Source organism: Aspergillus ibericus (assembly GCF_003184845.1).
Source record: "Aspergillus ibericus CBS 121593 unplaced genomic scaffold BO80scaffold_4, whole genome shotgun sequence".
Taxonomy (NCBI): domain Eukaryota; kingdom Fungi; phylum Ascomycota; class Eurotiomycetes; order Eurotiales; family Aspergillaceae; genus Aspergillus; species Aspergillus ibericus.
Window position 1 is genome coordinate 971584 of NW_020292102.1, and position 25632 is coordinate 997215.

Consider the following 25632-nt stretch of genomic DNA (forward strand, 5'->3'; position numbering starts at 1 on the left):
TCATAGTATTATTTAGGAAAGATTTTTTTAATCTTATTCTTCTTACTTGTATATGGAATCTCTAGTTTCTTTATAAAAATCTTCTTAATAGTATTAAATAAGGTAATAAAAGTCTCTGTCTCTAAGTTCTTTAGATATTATTAGAAGCTAGTTATTCTAATAAAAACTATTTCTCCATAGGAGAATCTGATTGGGGCGGGTTTTAGTTCAGGCTTTAAGATTTCAGGAGAAAGGTAATACTAGTAGTTTTTTCTAATTAGGTTGTATTCTATCTTTGCTAGGGCCTCGCACGGGCTGCTTTGGTTGGTATGGGGGAGAATTGATAGTGGTTATAGAGGCTTTGGCTGTTCATCTTCTAACTGCATCTTATGGTCCCTCCGTGGGGGCTTCCAGAGCCTTCACCTGTATGGTCTTCTTTTTAGGACATTCTCTGCTCCTATGGCCGGGCTCTTTATAGTAGAAATACTTCCTATCTTTTATTAATGTCTTTCTAGTTTCTAGTTCCATACTAAAAGCTCAGATTGGAGATTTGGAAGAAATATTTATAATATTTAAAATAGTAGCAGGAGAATAAAATACACAAGATTCTATATAATCTTTAACTACTATAAAATTATTTTTAATATGTTTTTTAATTTATTCTTTAATTATATTTGTAGAGTTAGCGTATTACTTTATAAATTTTTTAAAGTCTTTATTATTGTAACTATACGCGGTAAGATCTTAAAATTTAATAAAGAATTTATTATAGAGATTATCCTTCTAGATATTTTTATTAATTCTGGCTTTAATAGCAAGATAATAAAAAATTAAGATAAAGATATAAAACTTGTTTCTAGTCTTTATCTATAAGCTCTAGTACTAGTAACGGGCGTTATAAATTTTATTAAAATCAGTAAAGATAGTTTTTAGATATTTAAATATATTATTTAAATTAAAAAAGAGGTCAGTAGCGTCAGGATGAAAATATAAAATAAAATATTTTTTAATAATATTTTAATATCGGCTAATAACGTATGCCTTGCATATAGTAAGAATACTATATTAGTTAGTATTAGTTTTTAATTTTTACTATATAATAAGAGTTTAGTTTTTATAAGTCAGATCCACGCTATTACTGAATAAAAAAGAATCTAGAATCTTTATAGGTTTCTTCACTTTTATAGAAATATTCTAATCTAGATATATTTACTGTTGTAGAGCTTATATAATAAAGTAGTCCTATTCTTTAGTAAGATATTTAATCTTTTGGGCCTGCTAATTCTGCTAATCTAGAAAATTATCTTTTTTAATTTTTAAAATATTAAAAATCTTTAGAAGGATTTTAAAAGTCTATTTTAAGTCTTTTTTATATTAATTATTAAATTCAGTCTAATTAAATCTATCTTCCCAGTTTAGTTCATTAAGTAGTATCGTAGAAAGTCATTAGTTATTCTTAAGACTAAGAGTCTGGGTACTTTCTCTGGTTATTTTATTTATTTGTTTGGTTAGTTAGTTAGATAGGTCTTTTGGCTATTAAATATTATTAAGAATATGGGATAGAGACTACTAACAGCTTAGCAGGAGCTGGCCGTGTATAGTAATAGGAAAAGAAATAAAGAATAATATTTAAAGTTATAAAACAACCGTTCAATGTAATAAAATGAGGTTGTATTAGTATTAACTATTTTAGAACTTTAAATATAAAGAGAAAAAAAGAAAAATAAGAAGTGTTATGGGCGCTTACTTGAAGAAAACAACAATAAAGTAAATAAAATAAATATGGTTATATGATCCTGAACAAGGCCCTGAACGAGGCTGCCGTCATAAACTAGTATTCGGACCTTTTAATAAAATTATATTTAATTAAGATTTAATATTTACCAGTAAATTTTAGTTAGACTTAAACTATAATAGTTATATAATCTTAAGGCTTTCTACTGTATTTCATCTATAAACTAATAATTAAACAGAAAAAATAAATTAAATCTTAGAATATTATTTAAAGTATTATTTTACTTAATTTTTTATAAATTAGGCTGTAATATTACCAACCATCTAATTTACTTATAATAATATAGATAATAAAACTATTAGATAATTATTTAATAAAATTCTTTATAGTTATTTACTAGACTTCTATATTAGAATCAAGAATAATTCTCAACAGTGAGAGATTCTAGCTATATAGAATAGAATTAAAAAGCTTAAATAAGTAAGAGAATAATTCTAAAAAATATAGTAAACAGCTATAGAAAAGTAAAAGAAATACTATAATAAGTATAGAAAATTATTTTACTTTAAAAAAAAAGATTTAGTTAAATTATTAATCCAGAACTTATAGTTCAAGAGATTAAAAAAATTAGTTTTAAAGTTTATAAGATTTTTTCAGATTCTAAAATAGATTAGATTATAAATATATTATCTATGTTTACCTGATAAATATAAATAAATCTATAATATATTTTATATTTTATTATTAGAGCCGTAGAATGTTGGTACAGATTATAAAAAGATACTATTAATATTAGAGCTAGATAATAAGGAAGAATAGAAAATTAAAAAAATTAAAGATTACTAATAATATAATGGCTAAGACTACTATTTAATTAAATAGAAAGAATAGTTTAATAAATATAATTAATAAATCTCTAGTAAAAATATAACTAATATATAAGGATATATTAGGAATTACTAAAAAAATATTAAAGATTATTAAAGTTAATAAAACTACGGAAGACTACTACTGAATAATCTTTATATTAGATATATACATTACGGATATATTAAGTTATATAATTTTTTTTTAATTTTCCTAACTATGGGCTAAATACACTAAGAAATATATTATATTATCTTATATAAAGTAATAGGAAATATTTATATATATTTAACCAGTAATATTTTTGAATTAATATTAAAATATTAATAAATACTAAGTATTAATAAACTTATTAAATAGCAAGAATATGCACAGGAAAATTATTATAAATAATCTAAGCTTTTTAAATTATTATTATTTTTTTTTATTCTTTTCATTCTTTAAATCATTGTTAGAGAATACTAAAATATTAGAGAAGTATTCATGAATTATATCTATAATTTTTTAAAATAAGATAGTTATTACTGTAATCTATATAATGAAGTCTATATCTTCTAATAATAAATATAAAAAAATTTATTTATTATACTGGCAGAACTTTGCATGTGTTATATTAATACTAGAGTAGAAAAATTAGCGAGCTATAATATTATATTAAATAGCTAAATACTACTAGTATCCGTAAATATTTATTTAGTATTTAATTAATGAATTATTCTAGAAAATAATTACTTATTAATTTATGTTCTTCTTTAAGTCTTTAAAATAAAAATTTATAATATAGATAATTTTTATATTTTTAAAAGCCTTTACAAGGTCGAAACCACTGGTGTATAAGTATATATATAATTTATTATTTTAATTTTCAATTTTTAGTAATTTATTAAGTTACTAGAGAATATCTACTAGATTGTAAATGTTATTTAATATTTCTATTAATATTTAATTATATTATTAAATAAATAATATATTAATATATAAAATACTTACAGAATTACATTTCTTATTTTCCTTATAATAGCGTTAGTAAAGAATCAAGATTTTACTATTAAAAATATAATAAATAGTAAACAGAATACCAGTAGTAGCTTTATATTTTTTTAAATTAGATTAAAAATAATACATATAGAATAGATACTTAAGTTTAATTATTAAATTATAAGTAGTATACCGCTTCATAGTTCTACAGATATAAGATATTATAATAAGATTTTTAGATAAATAGTAATAAAAAAATATAAAAATGTAATATAAATACCAATTACTAAAAAAATTATAATAATAAATAAATAAAACTATCACGAAGGATAAGAGCAGCGTAAAAAAAAAAAGAAAAATAATAATATTAATATTAGTATTATAGTGGGTTACTACTGTATTAAAATAAAATTATTTATTAATTTTAATTATAATAACTATAATAATAAACATGAATATATTATAGTATTTTATATTCCTTTTATTTTATGAGAACACGTTGATAGCTATCCTAAAATATATTTCTTATTTTATATTATATTTCTATTTTAAAGTTATTTATATATGGCTTTCCAAGCTAAAAGACTCGACTCAGCAAGAGAGAAGATAATTATAATAGAATAGTTTAGATAGAGATTTTATTTTATTAGTACTAGTCTAACTAATGTTCTAGTCCTATAGTAGCTTAGTTAGTGTGATCTGGGGCTTTCAGGTAACGTACTAGGATAGCTATAGTAGTTATAAGATTATTAGTAGTAGTTCAGGATTTCTTTACTTACTATGAGATAATATTTATCAGTGTTAGACTATTAATCTTCTAAGGATTAGTCTCTCTATGTGAATATAGGCTATATTATTGTTACTAGTGGAATTCTACACATTTGGTGGCCAGTTCCTTACCTAGTTGACAGGCCTTCTACCCTGACAAGTAGATCCTATCACAAGAACTAACAGATAGAACTATAAGTAATCCTATCCTCCTAGATAAGGAAGAAAAATATAATTAACCAATCCTTATAGAGAAGGCTGGAGATGAGGATAATCCTATTATCCCATAAATATATACAATTTTAATATAATTTATTAATACTAGCACCAGCACTAGTACCAGCACTAGTACTAGTACTCCCAATTATACGGGCCCTGTGTACAATACCTGAGCAAGACTTATACCTTTACATAGTATTCAAGACTAGTAGCTATTTAGATAATGAAGCTAAGTAAGTTATAACTATGTATAGCTTCATTAGGTAAGATTAACTAATCCAATAGACTTTATATAGATTCTGCTGGCAGTAAACACCAAGAAATTGCATTTGCAGGATGGCCGCTATTACCCGCCGTAGATATCATGGCCCTTAATCGACTAGCGCGGGGCCCCGGAGAGTAGGCATGTGACCGCCGACATACCAATAGTAGCTCCCCTCGATGATAGAGAACTCATCTGCAATACCTGTGAGGATTACAGTGATACAGTGGCAGGACGGTTATCTGTATTGTTCAGGTAGCCATTATTGATATTAGCCACAAAGTGGTAAGGATTATAGGACCGTCGCTAGATCAAGCATTAAGCATGCCGATTGTCATAACTCCAATATGGGCTGTCACATAACCCAGACGCCCCAAAGAAAACCAGAAAAGCATCGTGAAGGTATCATGACTCATTCTTGGACCTCTACACATTTATACAAGCACCAGTTCATCGTTCGCGAGATAAATCGATCCCGAGGTTCTCAAGTCTCTCGCAATCCCCCCTTTTCATGGTCACGCCACCAAAATTCCTGGGGATTGGTAGTCCCTCCCTACTTCTGTTAGTTGGATCTTCTTCATGTCCAGTCAAGTGAACGCTTACCGATAAAACTTAATCTTCAGGTTCCGTGCACGGTCTTTCAACTGCACCTGGTTCCGATCTCTAATCCGGGTTTCGCCGTCCTTCTCGGGCTGGACAAGGTTCTCGTTCTCGATTCTTGCCCATGAAATGCCGTGTTCTTCGATGAGGCGCACCAGTCGGGCATCCTCGGCCTCTGACCAGCCCCTCGATTGTCGGCCACGGCCAGAAACGGTTTTACGCTTGGGTGCCGGTGATGCGGTCTCTCGGTTGTCTGTTTGAGGAGACTCAGCCTGCGTGCGGGCTGGAGATCGAGCACCTTGCGAGCCCTGCCGACGCTGATCTTCGGCACCTTCCGGGGTGTCTTCGCGACCATTGTCTACCCTCGCACGCTTACTTCGCCGCGTCTGCACGGGCTTGTCGGCACGCCGGCGCTCGGTGTCTACTTCGCGATCGTGGGTTTCAAACTCCTCGTCGCTTTCCGAAGAGCTACTAGCCTCACGTCTGCGTTTTGGAGGTCGCCCACGAGGCCTCCGTTCAACACTTCTGGCGTCCGACGCCTGGCTGACAGGGGATACTCGCACCGCATTCTCTTGTCGGTCGATGAATGCAGGGCGTGTAGTACCCGGACGAGGCCGCATTTGAGTCTTTGCCATGTTCCACACATCCCTGCTTGAGGGAAGCGAGAGGTTATTCGCCGAAGGCGGGGCCAGCATAGAAGTAGGTGCATGGCGGGGTCTCGAAGCAGACCTATTCATTGGAGGACTGTGAGACCTCTCGGGGTGACTCTCGGTATGCTGACTGATATCAAGGGGTTCATCGTTCACGGTAATCTCCGTCTCATCGATTGCCGTGGAGTTGTCGTTCAACCGGTTCTCCTCGTAGACCTCGGTGTCATCCACCTGAGTCTCGTCGTGTAACTCAGTCTCCTCATACACCTCGGTGTCATCGTTCACGTGGGTGTCGTCATTCACAAGCGTACGAGAGGCGTCGAAAGACTCGTGGGGCTGCGCAGATCCCGAGCTCTGCCGTGGTGGGATTGCAGATACGGTTTGTCGCCTGTCAGTGGCAGACTGCTGTGCCACAGACAGGTTTGGTCTGATGAAGTCCGATTGCCGATGAGCACGGGTCGTTTCAGTCGAGCCCCGGAGTTGCTGCTGCCGTTGCATGACTCGGTTGATTGCTGCTTTATTCAGAAAGGAGCTTCTCTGGTTAGCATACAGACAGAGTGCCATGGTCGGAATCCTCACGGTCTAGACTTCCTTCGATCTCTGACTTGCTCCCTATTCTCAGAAGACGCCACCCTTGTATCAGTAGTGGGCAAATCATTGTGGGTCACAGAAGCGGCCCTTGGCATGGCGGTTTCTTGTTCGACGGTGTCTGGAATAGCATCAGTGTTGGGGGCAGGCGCAGGAGTTGCGGCCCTTTGAGAGCTCACGGAGGTTGCTCGGACTAAAGGTTGTAACGCGCCTTGACCATCCGATAGAGCAGTCCTCCGCGTAGGCTTCTCAACGGTAGACAAACGATTATCACTCCGCTGGCTGCTAGGCGTAGAAAAGGCAATGGTGTTGCCCAGGCTGAGGCGAGGCTTTGACCTGGAGTAAATGTCATGGGTGTCTTTCAGGTCATTGTTGATCTCATCCGTCCTCTTGCGAATCCATCGGGCAGCCTGCATAACAAATTTCTGCCAGCGGTAGTCACCCTTGAGGGCCTCCAGGGTACCGTCTACTTCTAGAACCACACGCATATCGTGGTATCGATCCTCCACATCACTTCGATATCTAGAGGGAAGCTCCTGCCTGAGGCCAGTGAACCTCTCCAGATTAAAGCCGCGGAGTCGACGTTCAGCATCCTCGGGCGCACCCTTGGGCAGATCCAAGAAGAAGCCACTTGTCAGTATCTCAACTGGGTCAAAGTCCTCGTCATTTTGGTGTGCTTCGATCTGCATTATGACATACTGGGTACGGATTTCCAGACCCAGCTCGAAAGTATCTTTGTCGAGGTAGCTTTCGTCGACAGATTTCTGTACATCCTTTTCGACCAGGTTTGTCATGAAAGGCAGAGGAAATTTTCCTTGGATTCCCGAGATTGCCTGCTCTGGGGATATGTTGGTACCAGGTCTAGCCAGGAGTACTCGCAACGCAAAGCGAGCACAATTGGCTTTGTGTAGAATAAGCTTCCCGCTGTCTTCAAGCCCACTGACCTTCGCAATCCGCTCCACATCGAGGTAGTTCGAAGGGGAGGTTTGACCAAAGTACTTTGCCTCATGGTTCAGGTTGGTCACGGACCGCTGCAGGCGTCTGCTTTGCGTGCTGGCAGGGTCTCCCAACTTCTTCGCGGTACTGATTACGCTCACAGGGTCGGCGGACCCGGGGACGAGAAAGTCCAGGACATTGGCAGCCGCACGCTCCAAGTCTGGGAGAGCCTCCACCATGATATCAGGATCTAGATCATTGTCTGGTTCCGAGGGAAGGATGGTGGTGCCCGAGATATTGACCTCCTCTTCTGGAGTCTCTGGAATGACCTGGTTTGCATACTGGCCAGGTCTCGCCGATCGAAGGGGAGATTCCTCGACGACGACATCCAAACCTGTTTGATAGATCAGGAGAGACGCCCAAACAAGCGGTAGAGAAGTCGAGACTCAGACTCACCCTCTCCGCCCACACGACCCTTACCTAGGCCTCCCCACCTTCTCCGACCGGCATCCACCGACGCCTCACCATCATCGTGTTGAGGTCTGAACCCCTCCCACTCACGACTCTGACTTCTCGTCACGCGTCTCCGGATCGGACTCCCGGTCCACGTCTTACCCTTAGACCTATTCCAAGGCTCCGTTGACGACTGAGCAGCCTCTCGCGACTGGGCCAACCGCGCCATTCTACCACAACAAACTTCCCCGAGAGGAAGGAAGGCGGTCAGCCACCGGACCACGTGAAACTGACGAGTGATACACTCCAAGGACCCAGAACTGATGCCAGAAGTCTCCCCTAGATGGGAAATGATGAAATTTTGCTGTCGTAGTTGACTGGGGATGGTTGGCGGAAGGCGTAGGTGAGGTTAAAGGGAGACAAGTTCACCCAGGGGAGTCTCAGCGGTCAGACCCTAAGAATTTTGCCAGATTTGGGGTAAACAAGTTATGTAAGCGGCGAAATCAGGCGGTGGGCTATAAACCCTAAACCCTAAGACCCTAAAGGTGTTTTGGTTGATTTACGCATGATTGGGAGGTTTATGCGAGTGCTGATATATGGAATAGAGAGGCAGTAATGGGAACTACTTGGCTAGGGTGTAAGTGAGCCGGAATATGGCGTTGTGTGGAAGTTATGGCCGATATCAACCTGCCGCGACGGCGAGGACGACGGGGATACGATGATAGAGATTTTCCCCAGAGTAGCCGAATGCATCAGGTGACTTGTCTCAACTGGCTTGCGTGGTCTACGGGAAGTTGGACAAATCGTTCGAGTGGTTCTCGAGATATAGTCTGAAAGATCCGGTGGCTGAAGCCGGAGCGGTCTGATAGAAGGGGAGATGCAGACAATTAAGATCTTCAATTATGACTTTCATGGAAGGTCCTGACGGGAACCTAGTGCAGAATGTAGATTGTGTAGTAATAAGTTAAAGTGTGTTGTAGGTGATGAACAGTCGAGTCTTATATGAATCTGATATGGGTGTCTAGAGTATTTTGTACTTCTTTTGCGCAGGAATAGGTATGCATAGTTCTAATGCTCCCTATTACTCTTCCAGATAATGCAGAGCTGTCCATACCAACTTAGGATTAAAAATTTAGGCATCCGTTCTACAAGAAGGTAGCATCCATCGAGACAACATGGACAGAACTTCCACACCATCTGTTTTGTAAGCACATACGCAAGACTACCCAGCCCCTTCATCGATTACAGACCCTTCCAGAGTAAATCTGACCGGTCATACTATGTTTATTTACGTACGTAGTGAGCCATATGATCTTCAATTACTCTCATGTTACCCATTAACCAAATAGTGTCTGTCGGCTAGAAGCTAACCCAGCAACTATTTTTCAGCAATAGTTATAGTTGGATCTTCATTGTCGACTACGTGCTACTGTTTTCATGGGACGGTGTTTGGGCTTCGCTCTGCTTTTGATGGCTGCGGTGGAGTGGGGAGAGATTTGGCATCCCCTCCTTTCCCTCTGTTGTACTCGTACGGATACCTTTGGACTCTTTGATTTGGTCATGGTGTGGCTTCTGGGGTATACGGTAGATGGTTGTTGGGTCGAGTTGGAGTGGGTGTGTCGTGTTTTTGGTTCTCAGAGTCACGGTGTATCAGCGCCGTACTACGGTATTGCCGCGTTAGATTGTTTTCATAGGAGCAACTGTCAGAATCAAACTCCGTAGTCGTTGCCTAACGCCAGGCACGGATGAAAGTACATGCACCATTATCGCATAATCTATACTAAGAAACCGCCAACATAGCAAGAACAGGTCTAGTAGATGGCCTCGAACATGTAGATGACACCAAAGACCAAGAATGCCGTGGCACCGCCCAGCGTGACTGCATCCGTTAGCTATGTTCAGAAACCGAGGGTGGGGATACATACCAACGCGCATGCTGACCTTGCCAGCAATAGCACTGCCACCAATGACGGCTGCAGCAGTGCAGAGTCCGTGTCCGGAGATGGCTCCGATCGTCACCCACCAGTAATCCTGACCGGCGGCCATCGCAATGGTGGCAATTTGACTACGGTCACCCCACTCGCCCAGGAAGGTCATGACAAAGGTCTGGACCCAGGCGGGGCTGAGAAGAAGCGAGAAGAGGTTGTTCATGCCAACGAGAACGTCGTTCAAGCGGTTACGGGATGGAGATGAGCCGCGCGAGGACGAGGACGAGACGCTCTCCGGAGGCGACGGGAGACGGTTGCCAGACGAACGCGACTTGCGTCGTCCAACGCGGCCAGCCTCCAGGGAATGGGGCGTCACCGAAGAGCGACGACGGCTCATACGGCGCTGCTCTTGTTCCTTCTCCTCCAGTTCCATCTCGACCTCCTTCATTTCCTCGCCGACACCCTCGTCGGGCGACATCTCGCGACCTTCCTTGAGCATCTTCAGACCGAACACGAGGAACAAAACGGCGGCCAACAGCTTGGTCACCGACTTGGGGATCAGGGTAGGCACCGCGTGCCCCAGAACCGCCGAAAGAACCGTCATGAAGATCAGGGCGCTGAACGCGGCCGAGAAGACGAGCAGACGGGGGTGACGCATGGCCATGAGTGCGGCCACCAGGAAGGTCTTGTCGCCAATCTCCGAGACGATGATCATGGTGAAGGAAAACAACAACGAATGGAACGCCGTTCCTTCTGCGAGCGGCTCACCCGGCTGGGTCGAGCCATGCTTGTCGAGACCGAGGGGGCTGTCTTTGACCGTGGCGGGCGACTTGGGAGGGGGAATGTCGTGCGGCTTATCGGGCAAGTCGGCGGGTTTCTAACTGCATCAGCAAGTGTTTTCCACCGTTGTAGTGTAGCTCTACCTCCAGCTTGCCCAAGTTCGAGTCGGCGCCCGAGCTCTTGGTGTCCTTCACCTCATCCTCATCCGACACCGGGAGCTTCTGCGACTCGCTGTGCGGCAACGGCGGAGCCTCCTTCGGACTGCCTGGAGTCTTCTCGCTCGAGTATGGCTCCCTCAACTTCTCCGACACGCCGCCCTCGGTTCCACGAGTTCCCTCCTTGGGACCGGTCCGATGGGGGTCATCCATCACACCGTCGTTGGAATACGGAATGGGGTTTCCATCGGGGCCCAGTTGTTCAGCAGCGGTGGGATCGGTCTTGGTCTTTTCCTCCAACGAAGTGGTGGAGCCGGTTTTCTTGCGATCCCGCTCGGCACTGGTTTCCACCCAGGGACCAGCGTGTGGCCGACCATCCTTGCCGTCGATCGGGGCGTCCAGCGTCCCTTTGGCGGCCTTGGGGGCCGTGACGGCATCTAATTCGACGGCATTCGGGGTCAAGGCTTCGCGCTCGGCGAGAACAGCATCCTTCAGGCTGCTGTTGGCGGAACTTGAATCCGTGAGCGCGGTCGAAAGTGCAGGCAGGAGGAGCAGGAGGAGCGGCGAGTGGATCTTCATGGTGTGGCCCGGCAGGTCAATTGAAGATATTAAAACAGGTTATATGATATAAGCAATGGTAGACAAGAACAGACGGGTAGGCCGTAAACGAAGGATGATCGAAGTTTGGATCCAGGTAGATACGTCGATCGGAAATCAAGCCACGACAGCGATCCGGGCGGACTCAGGCACGCGATCGGGGCAGAGATGAAGGGAGCGCGACGGGCAATGCAGGCAGTCTGATCATACAGAGCCAGAGTTAAAATACATGCAAGAAGAAAGGAATGAAGCCGAACAGCGGTCGTTGCGAGGATGGGAGAAGAACAATGGGAGACTTTCGGCGCCGCAAAGGGGCAACGCCGCTCCACATCACGTGCGCACCGGTTGCGGTGTTCCTTACAGGTTACGGCCACATTGTCCGGCCACCATCTGCTGGACAGGTTGCAATGACCGGGATGGTGGTCAAGATGCATTGGTCGGGTGTATTGCTCTGTCTTTGCTTGGTGGTCTGGGAGGCTGGTCTCACTGTATGTTGTGGCAACCCAATGAAACCGCGTCGAATTTAGATTACTGGGCCAGGCTATTTATATCCTCCATCGATACCTGTCATCTACATCTCCCGGCCTGGGATCGCTGCAGAAATCGGTTTAACTTTCATGCAGCAGCGTGCCAAACAGGAGAAAAGAATGCGTTTCTGACTTAGTAGTTGCATGTCTTGCATGTCTTGCATGTCTAACCCCGGCCAGATGTGAGGAGCAAACGATCCCAACGCTGGGTTGAGCCAGCGGGCATTCACTGTGGCTTCACAACCACCGTCAGCCTTGCTCACAACACATTCATTTCTCATCATGAATCTCTACGTCACTCCACGTGACGTCACTCTGTTCTTTGTTGAAATCCCTCTGGATCAACGGTGAAGATGTCCGACTCAACTGTCCCCGACGAGGCCTCCAGCCCTGGGGGAACCCTTGCCTCCTCCAACCCCGGCGGCTCCCTTGCTTCCCAAACCGCGACTGCTCGAGTGCGGCTGAGCGCCAGCAGTGGCTTGAGCCACGCCTCCGCCCACTCGATCTATTGTGATGCCTCTGATACAGCTCCGGATCATCACGAAATCGATCCCCCCGGTGAGGAACGCAGCCACTTCAGCGACGACAGTAGCGACGACATGATGGAGGACTATGATGTGGTCAGCGGCGCCAGCTCTCCCAGCTCCGTTTCCTTTCAACTCGTCGAGCCCGAAAGGGAGAAGCTCTATCATCCGATTGCCGTCACCATGTTCGTGGGGAACCCGCGCCCTCAGGCGGACCGACCTATTCACCTCAGCTGCATCGTCCTCTCGTCGCAGTGGCGCCAGGACTTCTTTCCCGGTTCCTGCCGCAACAAAGCCGACAAAGCAGCCAAATGCAAGGACATTGTCCGGTACAACGAGCAGTACCTCTCTCAGATCGCCAAATATGCTTGTGCCGTGTGTCCGAAGCCGACCCCCGCGCGCCAGTTCGTGCACCAGCCGATCATGTTTACGCGGACCAGCAAATCCGGCCTGGAGGACGGACCCCGCCGACGTCTGATCATGCGACTGGGGCAGCTGGTTCACTGTCGGTGGAAATTTCCTGACATGAACGCGACGTTGGGAGGGGCGGCCGAAGCGCAGGTCTTTGAAGTTGCAGTTCCGATTTGCAGCAAGACCAGTTGCAGTGTGACGGCTCGGACTGCTGCCCATCGGTTCATCAGTTCATTGATTCCGACGATTGCCGAGTTGGACCTTGCGACGTTGGACCTAGAGATGGTTATTCCTACGGATGGCACTGGGAGCAGTGAATGGACGCCGGATGGAGCGGAGGTATTGGTGAGAAAGCTGGGGCCGGACTGTGTGGCGTTGGAATGACGACCAGTTGATGAACTGATGCCAAGTGCTGGATATTAAGTCAGGCTGTGATATAACCAGTCTACCGGATACCACAAGCATCGACTTGCTCGACTACTGCATACTATGGCATGATCATCCCATTAGAGTAAAACTACACACAGTATACACCACTCCACCTTCTACCCAACCCCAACCCCATCACAACCACCTATACTACCCCCCAACCCTCCAGTCCAGACTATAACCAGGCTCCCGCCTCGACGATCCCCTTAATCTACCACCCGCAGTGGATCCTCAACCTCAAACAAGCTTAACATTAGCGCGCATCTCGATTCCGTCCGAAACCCCCCACCAATCCATCCCCCAAGACCGAAGACCGAAAACCGAAGACCATATTCTAGATGCGTCTCCACCGACCCCTGTTTGAGATGAGTGGGTTACGTACGTATATAATAGTGATGCAGTTATAGGTGATGAATATATAAGGCGGTTGTTCCCAAGCTTCGTTCAAGGGATAACGACGATCTCTGGAAAGATTACACCATCTCACCTTCACTTCATTACCTTATCTTCAGGAAGATACTACTAAGATTGAACATGCTGGCCAAATCTCTTCTTACCATGGTGCTCAGTGCCGTGCTGGCCACGGCAACTGTTGATCCAGCCACTACTAACACGAAGGGAAAGTGTCCGGGGACGTATAATTGTTCTGGTATCTTCCCTCCCTCCCCACCTTCCTGGATATATTCATCCTCTCCCCGAAACAAACATACCTACATACTAACGATGATAATAAATGATAACAGCCGCCAAAACATCCACCGCCATCCAAGCCGCCGAATGCTCCCACAACACTCGTACTTCCGGTACCATCCCGCCCTCCCTCCCTCCCTCCCATCCATCCATCCCATCTCTTTACCCACCTCCCACCCCCCCAATACATAATAAATACTAATGGGACGAATGAAGGAACCCAAACCTTCGCCGTCTTCAAAACCAACCACGAATACGACTCCTCCTACGGCGCGCCCTACGGCACCTGTGCCGCGTATACCTGCACCGCGCCCACGGATAGTGAAATGACCGATGAGGATGAGGATTGTTGGACGTTTTTTTGGAAGTATGCTCCCTTACCCCAATTGCCCCATATATCTATTTATGAATGTTGGGATGTCTGTGGTGAAAGGACGATGCTAATGGTACTGTTGGGTAGTGATAACGGGGAGTCCTCGGGTTCTGGAACGGGATGTATTCGGAGTCCGGAGGATGGGACGTGTGGGTGTGAGGATTCCGATGGGACGTTTGTTTACGGGGGGAGTGATTGCTCCTAGGTCTTTTTTCTTTAACTTCTTTTAGAGGTTGGGGGTATTTGGGGGGTTGGGTGAGTTTGGGGCTGGGCAGACTATTGAAATATTGAAGGTGGAGATGAGGTCTTACTGTTCTGCTGTGTACATGGTGTAGGAGTAGCCCCAGGCCTGCTGCTGCCGCCGCTGCCGCCGCTGCCGCCGCGTCTAAGGATTGATTGTATGATCAATTGCAGTATACAGTAGAGCGAGGGAGGATAATAACAATACAATACATCAGTCATAAGTAATATCGCTCACATGTCTGCGTCCGTAGTATTACTCGGTGGAATATGCCTACCGAGCCGGTGCCTCCAATTCGGACGGTCCTTGCGCCATAGCCTCATAGTATACCTGTCCTGGACCGTGTCCTTGCCCTTGGTAGACCTGCTGGTCCTGTTGCTGTTGCTGAGGCGCATCCCATCCCCATAAGCCCCCGGTTTGCTGCTGTGGTGAAGACATCCCTCCCACGGATCCTGGGAACTCACTCTGGGGCATCCCCGTGCTATGTTCCATCTCGCTCTTCCGCGGGGCCGTGTTCGTGTTGCCCGAACTCGGACTCAGCAGGGCGGCCCATCGGGCGGTGCGTTCGTGTCGGCCGTCTTGGCTGGACATCCATTGCTTGTAGACGCGGTTTCGACCGAGAACGAAGAACAGCGCCCCGAGGAGGCCGACGAAGGCGACGATTCCGATGACGATGCCTACGATGGCGCCGGTGCTGAGGCCCGAGTTGGAGGTGGATGGGGATGGGGTAGAGGTTGAGGTCGAGGTCGAGGTGGCACTGGAGGTGGGCGGAATGGTGCCTTCGGCGGGCATGGATTGCCCCGGGACGAGCATGTAGGGGTATGATTTGGCTTTTTCGTATTGGGTTTCCCATGTCATGGTGGCATTCTGAGATGGGTTAGTTGGGAGACTAGATGTGAGATTGGAAATTGAGACATACCGGGTTGATGACCCCGACCATGCCATTGCCAATACAGGAATCAATCGCAGTGCAGTAGAAGAATGTAGGCTGAAGATGTTAGTGGATACGAGCAGATGGTATAGAGCATACCTTGGTGTCGTTGACGACGAGGGACCACGTCGGTGGCTACATTCATCAGTATTATCCCATTGTATATATGGGAACATACCGGCCCAACCAACTCTCCATTCTGCTCATTGAAACTATTAAAGATGCCCGAGTAGAAGATGGTCCCGCTGGCCGGCACACACGGCGCATTGTAGTCGGCCTTGACGACGGAGTGGTTCCGCGGATAGAATTCGAACACAATAATATCACCGACCGCAGCAGTGATATTATGGGGGGAGTATTGGTGAGGATCTTCTTTAGAGCCCACCTGGACGGTGTGGGTTGCGATGGCGGAGGTCGTGGTGGTTGCCTGGGGAGTCTCAGTAGTGGAGGGCACGTTAGTGCTGCTGGATTGGGCTCGAGCGGAGACAAGCATCGCCGCGATCGCCAGCAGATGGGATACCATCAAGATGGACAGCATTTTATCGGAACGGCGCTCTGGGAATCTGGTGCTGGAGGGATCCGGAGTCGTCCCGAAGGTTGAGAAAAGTCTGCGGCGACGGAGAGGCACAAAGAAATCCCAGAAACCCCCCCTGATGGCTCAACAAAGAAACGAGTTGGTCTGACGGACGAGGCAATGCCAGACTGATGTACGAGACGTCACAGCGGACAGAAGAGGGGCTGGGTTTCGCCACGTTGGATGGGCGGCCTGTCCCAAGCCATGCCTCGTGTTCACCATCGGTCGGTCCGCGGCGCTGACTGGTTAGGGCTGGACACAACTGCCTTGGCTGCAGGATCTGACCAAATAGTAGCATTTCAGTGTAACTCGTCCGGTTTTAACTTTCGCTGAATTTCATCAATAGTCGCTATTAAAGTGCGGTGGTGTTCGACACTTGGATCAGCATCCGCCGGTACGTGGTCAACGGCGGACTGCCCGTGTCCTCTACTTGCAGGATCAAATGCAATAACTGACAGCCCTCCTCATCGCAGGTGTCCTCCGCAGAAGGAACCTCTACCGACGCCATCCTCCCTCCAGCAGTGGTTGTGATGTTCAGTTCCCCCACAGTGCCCTCCGCCGACGCGTTATCCGTGGACGGCTCGAGATATTGGAACCAGTGGAAGGACAAACTATCGCCATCCGGATCATATGTCTCAGCCACGTCGAAAGCCACCCTCTCCCCAACAGAGGCGTGGACGGACACAGGGTCCAACCCGCCCGTCCCATTCACAATCACCACCGGGTTATGATTCCAAGTCTTGTTCGTCTCCGACGCGGACAACGTCCATTGCATTCGCGCTGCAAAATCGTTCTGGTACGCCGCTCGCCAGCGCCAGATCGTCGCTTTGTTCGACTTGAACGTCTGATTGTTCATGCCGACGACCTGGTCCTCCGCGTCGCTGTAGTGGTTGTCCCAGTCGCAGGTGTCACAAACAGCCGAGTATCGTCCTCCCCAGCTGCCATACCGAGGGTGCTCTCGATCGCCCAGTCCGTTTTGGATGACATACAAAAGCGTCGGGCTATCTCCCTCCATGATGTATTCGAAATCGGGGTACTTGGCACCCAGCGTGCCGATTCGGATGTTCTTTTTCAGCCATTCATGCGACACAAGGGAGGAATCTGGACCGCCCTTGTCAAAGTCGTAGCCTAGTTCGCCGGAGATGCCCGGCCAGGTCGCCCCTGCATACTGATCGAATCCGTGCACCGAGGAGATATAGTGGATGTCGGGCCAGTTGTGGCGGATCCACGGACCGGTGTCATCTTGATCCGAGATGGTATAGACTCGGAGATTGGCACGAAGAGCGGCTGCCTCGGAGGGAGAGTGAGTGAGAGAGATATTTAGAAGAGCTTGTGCAAGAACGTTGGTGCCAGACCACACAAGGACCCAGAGGGGCTGGTCCGAGGATGTGTTGGTGATGCTTTTGATGAGGAGCTCTGCGCCGGGGCTATAGGTGTTGTTGTTCTGAAGAGCCTTCATGCCGTAGACCTATACCTCCGGTTAATGATGAACATCCAGCTGTAGTAGACATACTGGAAGTCCATGAGACACAATTCCCCGTAGATAGTCTGCCGACGGATACGGGGCATCTTCAGGAGCATGATTGTTCAGATTATCCACCACCTTTGCGTAAGCATCGATCGTGTCCAGCATCAAGTCTGGACGCACTTGGTCCCTCAGCCAGGTGGACGTGGTGGCCACGATGCCCTCATTCTGGAACTGATTGCTATAAACCAGGTAACGGACGAGCGACTCGGAATCGTCAGGCTCATTGGCGATATCCGAGAGGATAAAGACCCGCGGCTTAGTAGGGTAGGAGAGGAGAGATCGGTTGGTTTGGCTATGAGACAGGGCGAGCGTCAGCCCAGCGCTGAGAAGCAACAAAACAGACTTCATTTTAGAATGATGGAAAATCTGCTTGACTCACCACTGTCGAAGACCGCCTATTTATATTCCTGGTGCAGGATTCAGATGTTGTATCCAACTCGCTGCTCGATGAGACTGCAATGCCGCGATGACAGCCGACGAGAGTCACTCTGATGATCGACATGCGGGGAATGGAATGCCTGCATTGCGGGGCGTTAGTTGCATCCCCGGAATCTGTCTAACTTGGAAGGGATAGCCACCGAGGAATCCGAGCCAACCGGACCAGGCAGTCTCTCAATCAGGAAGAATTATGCACGCTGTTTTCGGATGAAGTGGCTCGAGCTGCTTGATTGGGAGGGAGAGAGCAGATTTACCCTGAATAGCCTATTCGGGTGGATGGAGAAGCTATTCAAGGTTTCATGGGGTTCTGGAGTCGAAGGGCGGGAACATGCAGAAGTAATGTAATTTACCCGGGTTGCTGGACTACACCACTCCCCTCTCCACATCCATCGTTCCAGACCAACAGCGTGGCTACTTCTACTACCAGATTTTTGAACTATCTGTGACATACCGTGAATCTCGTGTTTGTGGCCTGTTAGATAGAATCGTCAAGGTTTGAGAATCGGACTACTCTAAGGATCGAAAGGTAAAACATAGCATTATGACTTTTGACTGCTGAGACTCCTCCACAGCTCAGATAATACGGAATGCCCGACTGCTAACTACTGGACAGTAACTACGGACCACGGTACTGCAGACTGCGACTGCGTCTACGTATCACTCAGTGAATCATGGACATCATGCTCGCGCCCGAGGACATCACATCATTTCCCCAATCCTCCTCTTCTAGATCCTCATCATCCAGCACCACCGGATTCACCGCCAGGGATCCCCGAGGCACAAACGACGAGATCAGAACCAGCAGGGAGATCACACTGAATTGCACGCTCGCCACATTGCGGATCGCCCTGTGGATGTCGCCCCCGCCGTTCGAGCCTCCCGTCTCCACGTACACCCGGTCAATGTAGCTGCCCAGGATCGGCGAGATGACCGCATACAGCACAATGTAGGTGGAGTATAGAAAGGCCATGACCGCCCCGAGAGCAGACACATTGCTCGACGTAGATTCCATCCGGGACAGCGTGGCCTGGATGTACGCCGCCAGCGAGACATCGCCGGCCGCCCAGCCGAAAGAAATTGGAATAAAGGTGGCGGCAGCAAACAAAGCATCCAGGACGTGCCGGACCCGAGGCTTCCAGAAGGGCAGGTACCAGGTGATGAGAAGCATGAGCGCATCGACTCGCAACCAAGGGATGGGCGTGCGAACACGGTTGTTGAGAATAATCACAAAAAAAGCCCCGAGCAGCTCTCCGAGGTTGGACCCTCCGACCATGATTTGCGACCATGCCGCATTGCCTAGATAGCGACGCGCAAGGGCCGGCATGACGGCGCTCTCGAGGTAGCGATGAGCATACAGTGCAATCGAGTAACCAGGAAGCAGCCAGATGAATTTCCGGGTGGTGAAGATGATCCGGGCACCCACCCAGATGGACTCCAGAAAGAGCCTGGCTCCGGTCAGTGCCGCTCGAACATAAGGGGGGTGGTCATCGGAGGCCTCGGCTTTCTGAGCCTTGAACACTTGATCTCCTAGGAAGAACCATGCGAGAGCCGCGAGTGCAAAACAGACGGGCGTCACAAGGAAGGAGTAATTATTTCCCAGGCGAGGGATCAAAACCAGTGCAGTGCAGAAAGCGCCAGCGGTGCCAGACACTTCATAGAAGATATGAACCAGGGCATCCAGGCGACGCAGCCTCTTGAGATTTCCGCCCACGATGTCCCGAGGAATGATCCGGCGGATCAGCTCGACCATCCCATAGCTAAAGCCACCGACACAGTAGATCGGGATCATGCTGTCCGTGTTGTAACGGCCGTAATAGTGGAAGTCGTTCTCGGGGTGGTGAGGACGGAAGGCGACCGGAACAAAGGTCCCTCCAGTGCACGCGTCCATAATGAGAAGGATGGCGCTGAAGACACCAAAGACCAGCACGGCTGCCATGAGAATCACTCGGGCTGGATAGCGACGAATCAGTGGTGCGATCAAAATAGACCCCACGCACTGGCACGCTTGATTGAGGCCGACCATGAGTCCAACGCGCTGAAAGGTCTTGGGCGGTGTGTGAGTGCGAAGAGCATCATAATCGTAGCGATTGGTGGCCAGGGTGATGATCGAGCCGTTAAAAGCTTCCAGACCGAACTTGTAGAAGACAATGCCCAGGATGTAGAATGCAGCCTCGTGCCGTTCCTTGGGCGTGAAGTCGTTCCAGCCCTTTTGGACGCTCTTGAACAGGCCCATGGCTTACTATGATCAGTAACTTGCAGAAGCGTAGGACCGGCGAGATCGCAGAAGGTCAGTGTAACGATAGGATATGGGATTTAGCAGACGCTTCAGTGATGGGGCTGTAGCTCTTACTGGAACCTGCACTGTTGGGGAACGAAGAGATGCAGGATCGTTGCAGGGCATGTTGACTCACTTCACCCATTTCCTGCATAGAATATCTACGGTTGAAGGTGCATTGGAGTGAATTGTTCTGGGCTACTCAACCATAATCGGGCCAGTGAATCCAAGCTGGACCTGGTGGTCGAGGGTCGCAGAACGCTAGCCTGAGGCAGCCACATCAGCCTAGGATGGATGCCTGAGGATCTATCAATGCGACTGTTCTTGTCCAGATCTGCTGGGGCACCAGTCGTAATACTCATAAATGCCAGCTGCCAGAGACACAGTGACTTGGATTGTTCTACCCACCAAGCCGTACAGACTTAAGAGACTGACTTATACCCCAGTCCGGGGGCGAATCCGGCATCTGCATGATTGGACTGCCGTGTAGTCGTTTGTCCAGCTGAACACCGCCAGATAGCCACCTGGATGTCTTGCCTTGGACCTTGCGGATAGAGACTCTGCATCCGATGACGACATGCTGGCCATCCTGCACGCTCGGAGCGCTTCCTGGAGCCAATCCTCCCCTGATCAGCTCCTGGATCGTGGTGGGCTGGTCTGGTTTGCAACACCAAGCTCCCCCACCCCGCACCCTCTGCTGCAGCATGGACCTAGCTACCTGCGAGCCAGCTGTCGTTGCACCCAAAGCGACATATCAGATGATGACCATGGCACCCGATGATCCCAGGATGATCCTCTCGTGAATGAACTTAGACAAGCCAGCGAGATCCCCATAGCATGCGAAATGATTCGGAAGAAGTGAAAAAGATAGGGAAGAAACAGGTAGAAATAAAGGATAACGGGAGTAGATAAGACAACTCCAGACGGAGAATTGGCATCGCACTGGCTTGCAGGTCTGCCATGTCGACATTCATGCGGAACGTCTCGTGCTTGGCAGATAGCCGGCCACGTGCATCTCCGACCGCATGTGTTTCGCTTCCCCCCAAAGATGAGTGCTCCTTCATTAGACTTTCCCACTGGACGGTTCCGGAGGGGAGGATGCTCCTGGTCCAACGCCCTGACTGGCTCGTTACCTCGCGGCTTACGGCATAGAGTCAGCGACTGTACTCGGCCTGAGTTTAAGCTGTGGTGGTTGTCCCATGCATGTCCGGCTTGTCGATCGGGGAGTTAAACTGAGGTCCATCTCAAGCTGGAGAGCCCCCCCGTTGGAGACTGACCAACCACGGCCGCCCGGTGGGGGTCCGGGGTATCCATCCGGCACCGCCTCGGGGTCCCGTTGGTGGCCGCATTGTCCGTCGTCGCGCAAGAATGACTTAGAATGACTTTGACACCCGTTCTTGGGTTGGTGGCTCTTATCGGGGATTGCCTCCAACTCGAGCCCAAAACGCCTTCGTCCACTCGGCCGCGTGACTCCCCGCCCACCATCCTCACCGACTGATTCGATCTTTCGTCGTTTATCGCCCTCAATATCGGTGGTTTGACTTTTTGCTTTTGTTTTTTTATTCTTTTTTGGCTCATTCCTTCGTCCACCCCAGCACTATATATGTCTTCCCTCCTCCCCCACCATGTCGCTTGTTGAGCCTGCGCAGTTGCCGGTTCTGCTTTTCTGTCGCAGGCCGTGATCGATCTGAGTCGGTTCGAGGAGTGGAGATACCATCTCATCCTCGGGCTGCATCGAGACGATCGTTTGATCCCACCAGTGGCCTGTTCTATCCTTCTATCTCACCCCTCCAGCTGGACACCCAAAATAAATTGAAGGGTCGGTGCTCAGCTGAAATTTCCTACCCTACAGTCCCAGCTATCCCCAGGGTCCAACTGACTAGACGCGGATCTTGCAGCTACTAGCCTCGATTCCAAGCTGCGGGACCTGTCTCCGATTCGTTGCTCTGATCCGCAACAATGGCGACCGAAGAAGCTCCCACGGCTTCCCCCGCAGAGCAGTCACAGCCATCCAAAGGGTGGTGGAAACGATTGCGTGGAACCAATGCCCCCGAGACACCCACCATCACTACAAGCGAAAGTCCCTATCGTCCAAAAGCCACCCTAGGCATTCTAAGTGACAAGGAGACAGATGAAGTACCTGGTATGTTGCAGCGGAGAGAGCGCCGATATCTATGGGATGATCTTGCTGACGTGATTTAGGAACTGTTCTTCTGCTCTCTTCGAACCGCAATGAGCCTCTTGGGCTGAAACACCAACCGCATCGTGAATCTGGCTCGTCCTTGCCTTCACCCTACCCTCCGTCACGTTCCTCGTCTCGTGCGCGTCCGTCGAAAAAGAAGACAGCGGATGGTAACATCGTTTTAGAACCCCAGCCTGATGACTCGGTCAACGACCCTCTCAACTGGCCGGTGTGGCGGCGAGATGCCGCGTTGGTTTCTTTGGGATTCTACTGCCTCATGGGGGGCGGTATGACTCCCATTCTTGCCGCTGGGTTCAGCCAAGTGGCTGCTGCATATGATGTGGATACGCAGAAGGTCGCATATACAACGGGCTTGTACATGTTGGGTCTCGGAGTCGGGTCCGTGATCATGTCCCCAACAGCGATTCTCTATGGAAAGCGGCCGGTCTATCTTCTAGGCGCGACCCTCTTTATCATCTCCGCTGTCTGGTGTGCGCTGTCGCCCAATTACCCCAGCTTGGTCGTCGCTCGCATTTTCCAGGGCATTGCGGTGAGCCCGGTAGAATGTCTGCCCTCTGCGACTATCGCGGAGATTTACTTCCTGCACGAGCGGGCGTACCGTGTCGGCATCTACACACTCCTGCTTCTGGGTGGCAAGAACCTGATTCCCTTGGTCAGTGCAGCTATCATTGGCAGCTTGGGATGGCGCTGGGTGTTCTGGATCGTTGCCATCGTCGTCGGCGCTTGTCTGGTGCTTCTTTTCTTCTTTGTTCCCGAGACGTTCTGGGACCGCACGCCCCGGCCACGCCGGGCCCGCAAGCGCCCCAGCTTTTACCGCAGCGTGTCGAATATTGTGTCACACGGGTTGAGGGGTCGACCACCGCATGCGCATCGTCTGGAGGACCAACCCCCAGACCACGACCCCACCTCAACGGAGCCGAAGAAACCCAAGAAGGGCCACGTTGGGTTTGTGGATGACCATGACGAGACGACCGAAACCATTCCCGAGAAGGTAGAGGGTATTGATGGTGAGGATCACATATCTCCATCCAATGAACCCGTAATGGAGCATCCTGAGATCAGAGAATCGCTGGGCGAGGACCCTGAGAAGTCTCACGGATTTCTTCATCCTCCCGCGGTGGGGCATACTCATCATGACGATGTTGAAGCTGCCCGACACACCGCTATGTCCCCGGCTCGTAGTGAGTCGCCCGATTTAGGTGTGCCAACCACATCGGCGGCTCATTATACGAATCGACTCCGGGAGCAGCCGTCTATCCCATACTCTTACTATCTCCGCCCGTGGAATGGCCGTATCGCCCATGACAATTGGCTGCGGGTGGCGGTGCGGCCGTTCATTCTCTTTGCGTATCCGTCCGTGCTGTGGTCGACCGTGGTGTATGCTTTGTCCGTCGGCTGGCTCATTGTCCTGTCGGAGTCGGTTGCTACCATCTACGAGCAGCGGGACACATACAACTTCACCGCGCTGCAAACCGGTCTCGTCTACATTTCGCCGTTCGTCGGGGGCCTGCTCGGGACCGCCGTGGCCGGTAAGGTGTCCGACATCATTGTCCAATACATGACCCGGCGCAACGGGGGCGTGTACGAGCCGGAATTCCGCCTGGTGATGGCGATTCCGATTGCGATCTCGACGACCATCGGACTGATGGGGTTCGGATGGAGTGCGCAGGAGCGGGATGCGTGGATTGTGCCAACGATCTTCTTCGGGCTGGTCTCGTTTGGGTGCTGCCTGGGGAGTACGACGGCCATCACGTTCTGCGTGGACAGTTACCGACAGTACGCGGGGGAAGCCTTGGTGACGTTGAACTGGAGTAAGAGTAGGTTTCCTGATCTTGGTGCGACTTGTGAATGAACGCTAACGATGGAGACAGATGTATTTCACGGCCTGATCTTTTCGCTGTTCATTGTGGATTGGCTGGATGCGGAGGGATCCCGGATGGTGTTTATCGCCCTGGGGGTGATCCAGCTGGGGTGCCTGTTGTTCTCGATTCCCATGTACATTTATGGCAAACGGGCGCGGATGTGGACGGTTCGGATGCGCCTGATGGAACGCTTTTAGACGGGACAGGCGGCCCGCCGAGGGATGGACCGCGTCCCATTGGCCGGGAGGATCGCATGATCGGATGATTCTTGTTTTGAGTTGTAGATCTGCGCTGTATCATGATACCTATCTTAGATCGCATATACTATGGGATACTATCCATGCAGCTAACGCATTTACCATTGCCCCGTCTCCATGTGGCGTCTGCTGAAGTCATGGAAGCCCCTCCGAGCCCTGCCGGCCGGAGCCTCTCTGCGCGACGACTTTGACATCGATGGGATGTCATGAACATCCACTAGTGGGATGTCGATGGTGATAGTGGCCTTGCAAGTGTCTGTGACGGATGGGTGGCAACGGCAGCCACAGCCATTGGGCCATTTGCCCATCCATGGACCGCCCGTGACATTTCAATCGGCATCTCCCGTCCAATCCGGTTCTAGACTGCTGAGTCACCGCCACCGCTTCCCGCCAGTTGCTGGCTGACGGGCGCCAGCTGCAGCCACGTCGATCATGACGCGCCGGACAACGTCAGAGGGACCATGGCCGCGGACTCACTTCCATTGCCTGTGGGAGTCTCGCAATGATGGTATGTATTCGTAGAATCCGTCCGAGTTGATCGCGCGGTGGTGAAACCCTCGACACCTGAAGGGGTCGCTGCCTGAGCCCTCAGGACGGGCACCTGACGGCCCCCTGACTGGTGGCTTTCCAGGCCGGGAACGGGGTTCTAGGGCCAATGAGGCTCCACCGCAGACCCCGTCGACCCCCTCAAGGGGACTAGCGTCAAACAGAAAAACCGGTATTCCGTCATGCTGACTGGCCAATGGTCGGGGGTCTGGCCAACTGGGAAATCAACCTGAATCTGGCTGCCGGCTTCACTGGATACAACTCGGCTCCAGTGGAAGACAAGTGAAGGCACCCGGGACGAGCTACGGCCAGTCTGCCAGGGGTGTAA

The 25632-nt window shown here is 48.7% G+C and overlaps 10 protein-coding genes across 10 annotated transcripts; 4 read left to right on the forward strand and 6 right to left on the reverse strand.

Moving 5' to 3' along the window:
- Positions 1-5258: 5258 nt before the first annotated feature.
- Positions 5259-8428, reverse strand: BO80DRAFT_398703 (telomere repeat binding factor family protein; the record flags this gene model as incomplete). Its single annotated transcript, XM_025717436.1, has 4 exons — positions 8039-8428; positions 6638-7976; positions 5412-6590; positions 5259-5364 (listed from the first exon to the last, which is right to left on the reverse strand). Exons 1-4 carry the CDS (start codon positions 8262-8264, stop codon positions 5259-5261), a joined length of 2850 nt encoding a protein of 949 aa, XP_025579461.1. The 5' UTR covers positions 8265-8428.
- Positions 8429-9699: 1271 nt separating this feature from the next.
- Positions 9700-11946, reverse strand: BO80DRAFT_421778 (UPF0016-domain-containing protein). The gene is made up of 3 exons (XM_025718684.1): positions 10887-11946; positions 9961-10840; positions 9700-9914 (listed from the first exon to the last, which is right to left on the reverse strand). The coding sequence occupies exons 1-3, from the start codon at positions 11475-11477 to the stop codon at positions 9847-9849; spliced, it is 1539 nt and encodes a 512-aa protein (XP_025579462.1). The 5' UTR covers positions 11478-11946; the 3' UTR covers positions 9700-9846.
- BO80DRAFT_178061 (uncharacterized protein) lies at positions 11527-12267 on the forward strand. The gene has a single exon (XM_025713992.1). The coding sequence runs from the start codon at positions 11725-11727 to the stop codon at positions 12157-12159; it is 435 nt and encodes a 144-aa protein (XP_025579463.1). The 5' UTR covers positions 11527-11724; the 3' UTR covers positions 12160-12267.
- BO80DRAFT_178073 (uncharacterized protein) lies at positions 12153-13631 on the forward strand. Its single transcript, XM_025713993.1, has one exon. It carries the CDS (start codon positions 12376-12378, stop codon positions 13339-13341), a length of 966 nt encoding a protein of 321 aa, XP_025579464.1. The 5' UTR covers positions 12153-12375; the 3' UTR covers positions 13342-13631.
- Positions 13632-13920: 289 nt separating this feature from the next.
- BO80DRAFT_346156 (uncharacterized protein) lies at positions 13921-14654 on the forward strand (the record flags this gene model as incomplete). The annotated part of the gene is made up of 4 exons (XM_025715354.1): positions 13921-14035; positions 14130-14189; positions 14293-14443; positions 14537-14654. The coding sequence occupies 4 exons, from the start codon at positions 13921-13923 to the stop codon at positions 14652-14654; spliced, it is 444 nt and encodes a 147-aa protein (XP_025579465.1).
- Positions 14655-14851: 197 nt separating this feature from the next.
- Positions 14852-16337, reverse strand: BO80DRAFT_398712 (uncharacterized protein). The gene is made up of 4 exons (XM_025717437.1): positions 15800-16337; positions 15721-15756; positions 15610-15678; positions 14852-15557 (listed from the first exon to the last, which is right to left on the reverse strand). The coding sequence occupies exons 1-4, from the start codon at positions 16157-16159 to the stop codon at positions 14964-14966; spliced, it is 1059 nt and encodes a 352-aa protein (XP_025579466.1). The 5' UTR covers positions 16160-16337; the 3' UTR covers positions 14852-14963.
- A 203-nt stretch (positions 16338-16540) lies between these two features.
- BO80DRAFT_373685 (DUF1593 domain-containing protein) lies at positions 16541-18204 on the reverse strand. Its single transcript, XM_025716571.1, has 3 exons — positions 18103-18204; positions 17709-18015; positions 16541-17663 (listed from the first exon to the last, which is right to left on the reverse strand). Exons 2-3 carry the CDS (start codon positions 17826-17828, stop codon positions 16548-16550), a joined length of 1236 nt encoding a protein of 411 aa, XP_025579467.1. The 5' UTR covers positions 17829-18015; positions 18103-18204; the 3' UTR covers positions 16541-16547.
- Positions 18205-18704: 500 nt separating this feature from the next.
- BO80DRAFT_178122 (uncharacterized protein) lies at positions 18705-20615 on the reverse strand. The gene has a single exon (XM_025713994.1). The coding sequence runs from the start codon at positions 20392-20394 to the stop codon at positions 18823-18825; it is 1572 nt and encodes a 523-aa protein (XP_025579468.1). The 5' UTR covers positions 20395-20615; the 3' UTR covers positions 18705-18822.
- Positions 20616-21478: 863 nt separating this feature from the next.
- Positions 21479-22277, reverse strand: BO80DRAFT_178156 (uncharacterized protein). The gene has a single exon (XM_025713995.1). The coding sequence runs from the start codon at positions 22156-22158 to the stop codon at positions 21664-21666; it is 495 nt and encodes a 164-aa protein (XP_025579469.1). The 5' UTR covers positions 22159-22277; the 3' UTR covers positions 21479-21663.
- BO80DRAFT_421782 (putative MFS transporter) lies at positions 22132-24845 on the forward strand. The gene is made up of 2 exons (XM_025718685.1): positions 22132-22579; positions 22639-24845. The coding sequence occupies exons 1-2, from the start codon at positions 22396-22398 to the stop codon at positions 24489-24491; spliced, it is 2037 nt and encodes a 678-aa protein (XP_025579470.1). The 5' UTR covers positions 22132-22395; the 3' UTR covers positions 24492-24845.
- Positions 24846-25632: the final 787 nt, after the last annotated feature.

Excerpts from the sequence above, each read along its gene's own strand:
- BO80DRAFT_421778 (XM_025718684.1), bottom strand. The coding sequence starts at position 11,477 with ATGAAGATCCACTCGCCGCTCCTCCTGCTCCTCCTGCCTGCACTTTCG. Across the intron at positions 10,841-10,886 it reads CGAACTTGGGCAAGCTGGAG|AAACCCGCCGACTTGCCCGA; the intron begins GTAGAGCTACAC and ends TGATGCAGTTAG. Across the intron at positions 9,915-9,960 it reads CAAGGTCAGCATGCGCGTTG|TCACGCTGGGCGGTGCCACG; the intron begins GTATGTATCCCC and ends TAACGGATGCAG.
- BO80DRAFT_178061 (XM_025713992.1), top strand. The coding sequence starts at position 11,725 with ATGCAAGAAGAAAGGAATGAAGCCGAACAGCGGTCGTTGCGAGGATGG.
- BO80DRAFT_178073 (XM_025713993.1), top strand. The coding sequence starts at position 12,376 with ATGTCCGACTCAACTGTCCCCGACGAGGCCTCCAGCCCTGGGGGAACC.
- BO80DRAFT_398712 (XM_025717437.1), bottom strand. The coding sequence starts at position 16,159 with ATGCTGTCCATCTTGATGGTATCCCATCTGCTGGCGATCGCGGCGATG. Across the intron at positions 15,679-15,720 it reads TCGTCGTCAACGACACCAAG|CCTACATTCTTCTACTGCAC; the intron begins GTATGCTCTATA and ends TAACATCTTCAG. Across the intron at positions 15,558-15,609 it reads TGGTCGGGGTCATCAACCCG|AATGCCACCATGACATGGGA; the intron begins GTATGTCTCAAT and ends AACCCATCTCAG.
- BO80DRAFT_373685 (XM_025716571.1), bottom strand. The coding sequence starts at position 17,828 with ATGCTGGACACGATCGATGCTTACGCAAAGGTGGTGGATAATCTGAAC. Across the intron at positions 17,664-17,708 it reads TTGTGTCTCATGGACTTCCA|GTCTACGGCATGAAGGCTCT; the intron begins GTATGTCTACTA and ends CCGGAGGTATAG.
- BO80DRAFT_178122 (XM_025713994.1), bottom strand. The coding sequence starts at position 20,394 with ATGGGCCTGTTCAAGAGCGTCCAAAAGGGCTGGAACGACTTCACGCCC.
- BO80DRAFT_178156 (XM_025713995.1), bottom strand. The coding sequence starts at position 22,158 with ATGAGATGGTATCTCCACTCCTCGAACCGACTCAGATCGATCACGGCC.
- BO80DRAFT_421782 (XM_025718685.1), top strand. The coding sequence starts at position 22,396 with ATGGCGACCGAAGAAGCTCCCACGGCTTCCCCCGCAGAGCAGTCACAG. Across the intron at positions 22,580-22,638 it reads GGAGACAGATGAAGTACCTG|GAACTGTTCTTCTGCTCTCT; the intron begins GTATGTTGCAGC and ends GACGTGATTTAG.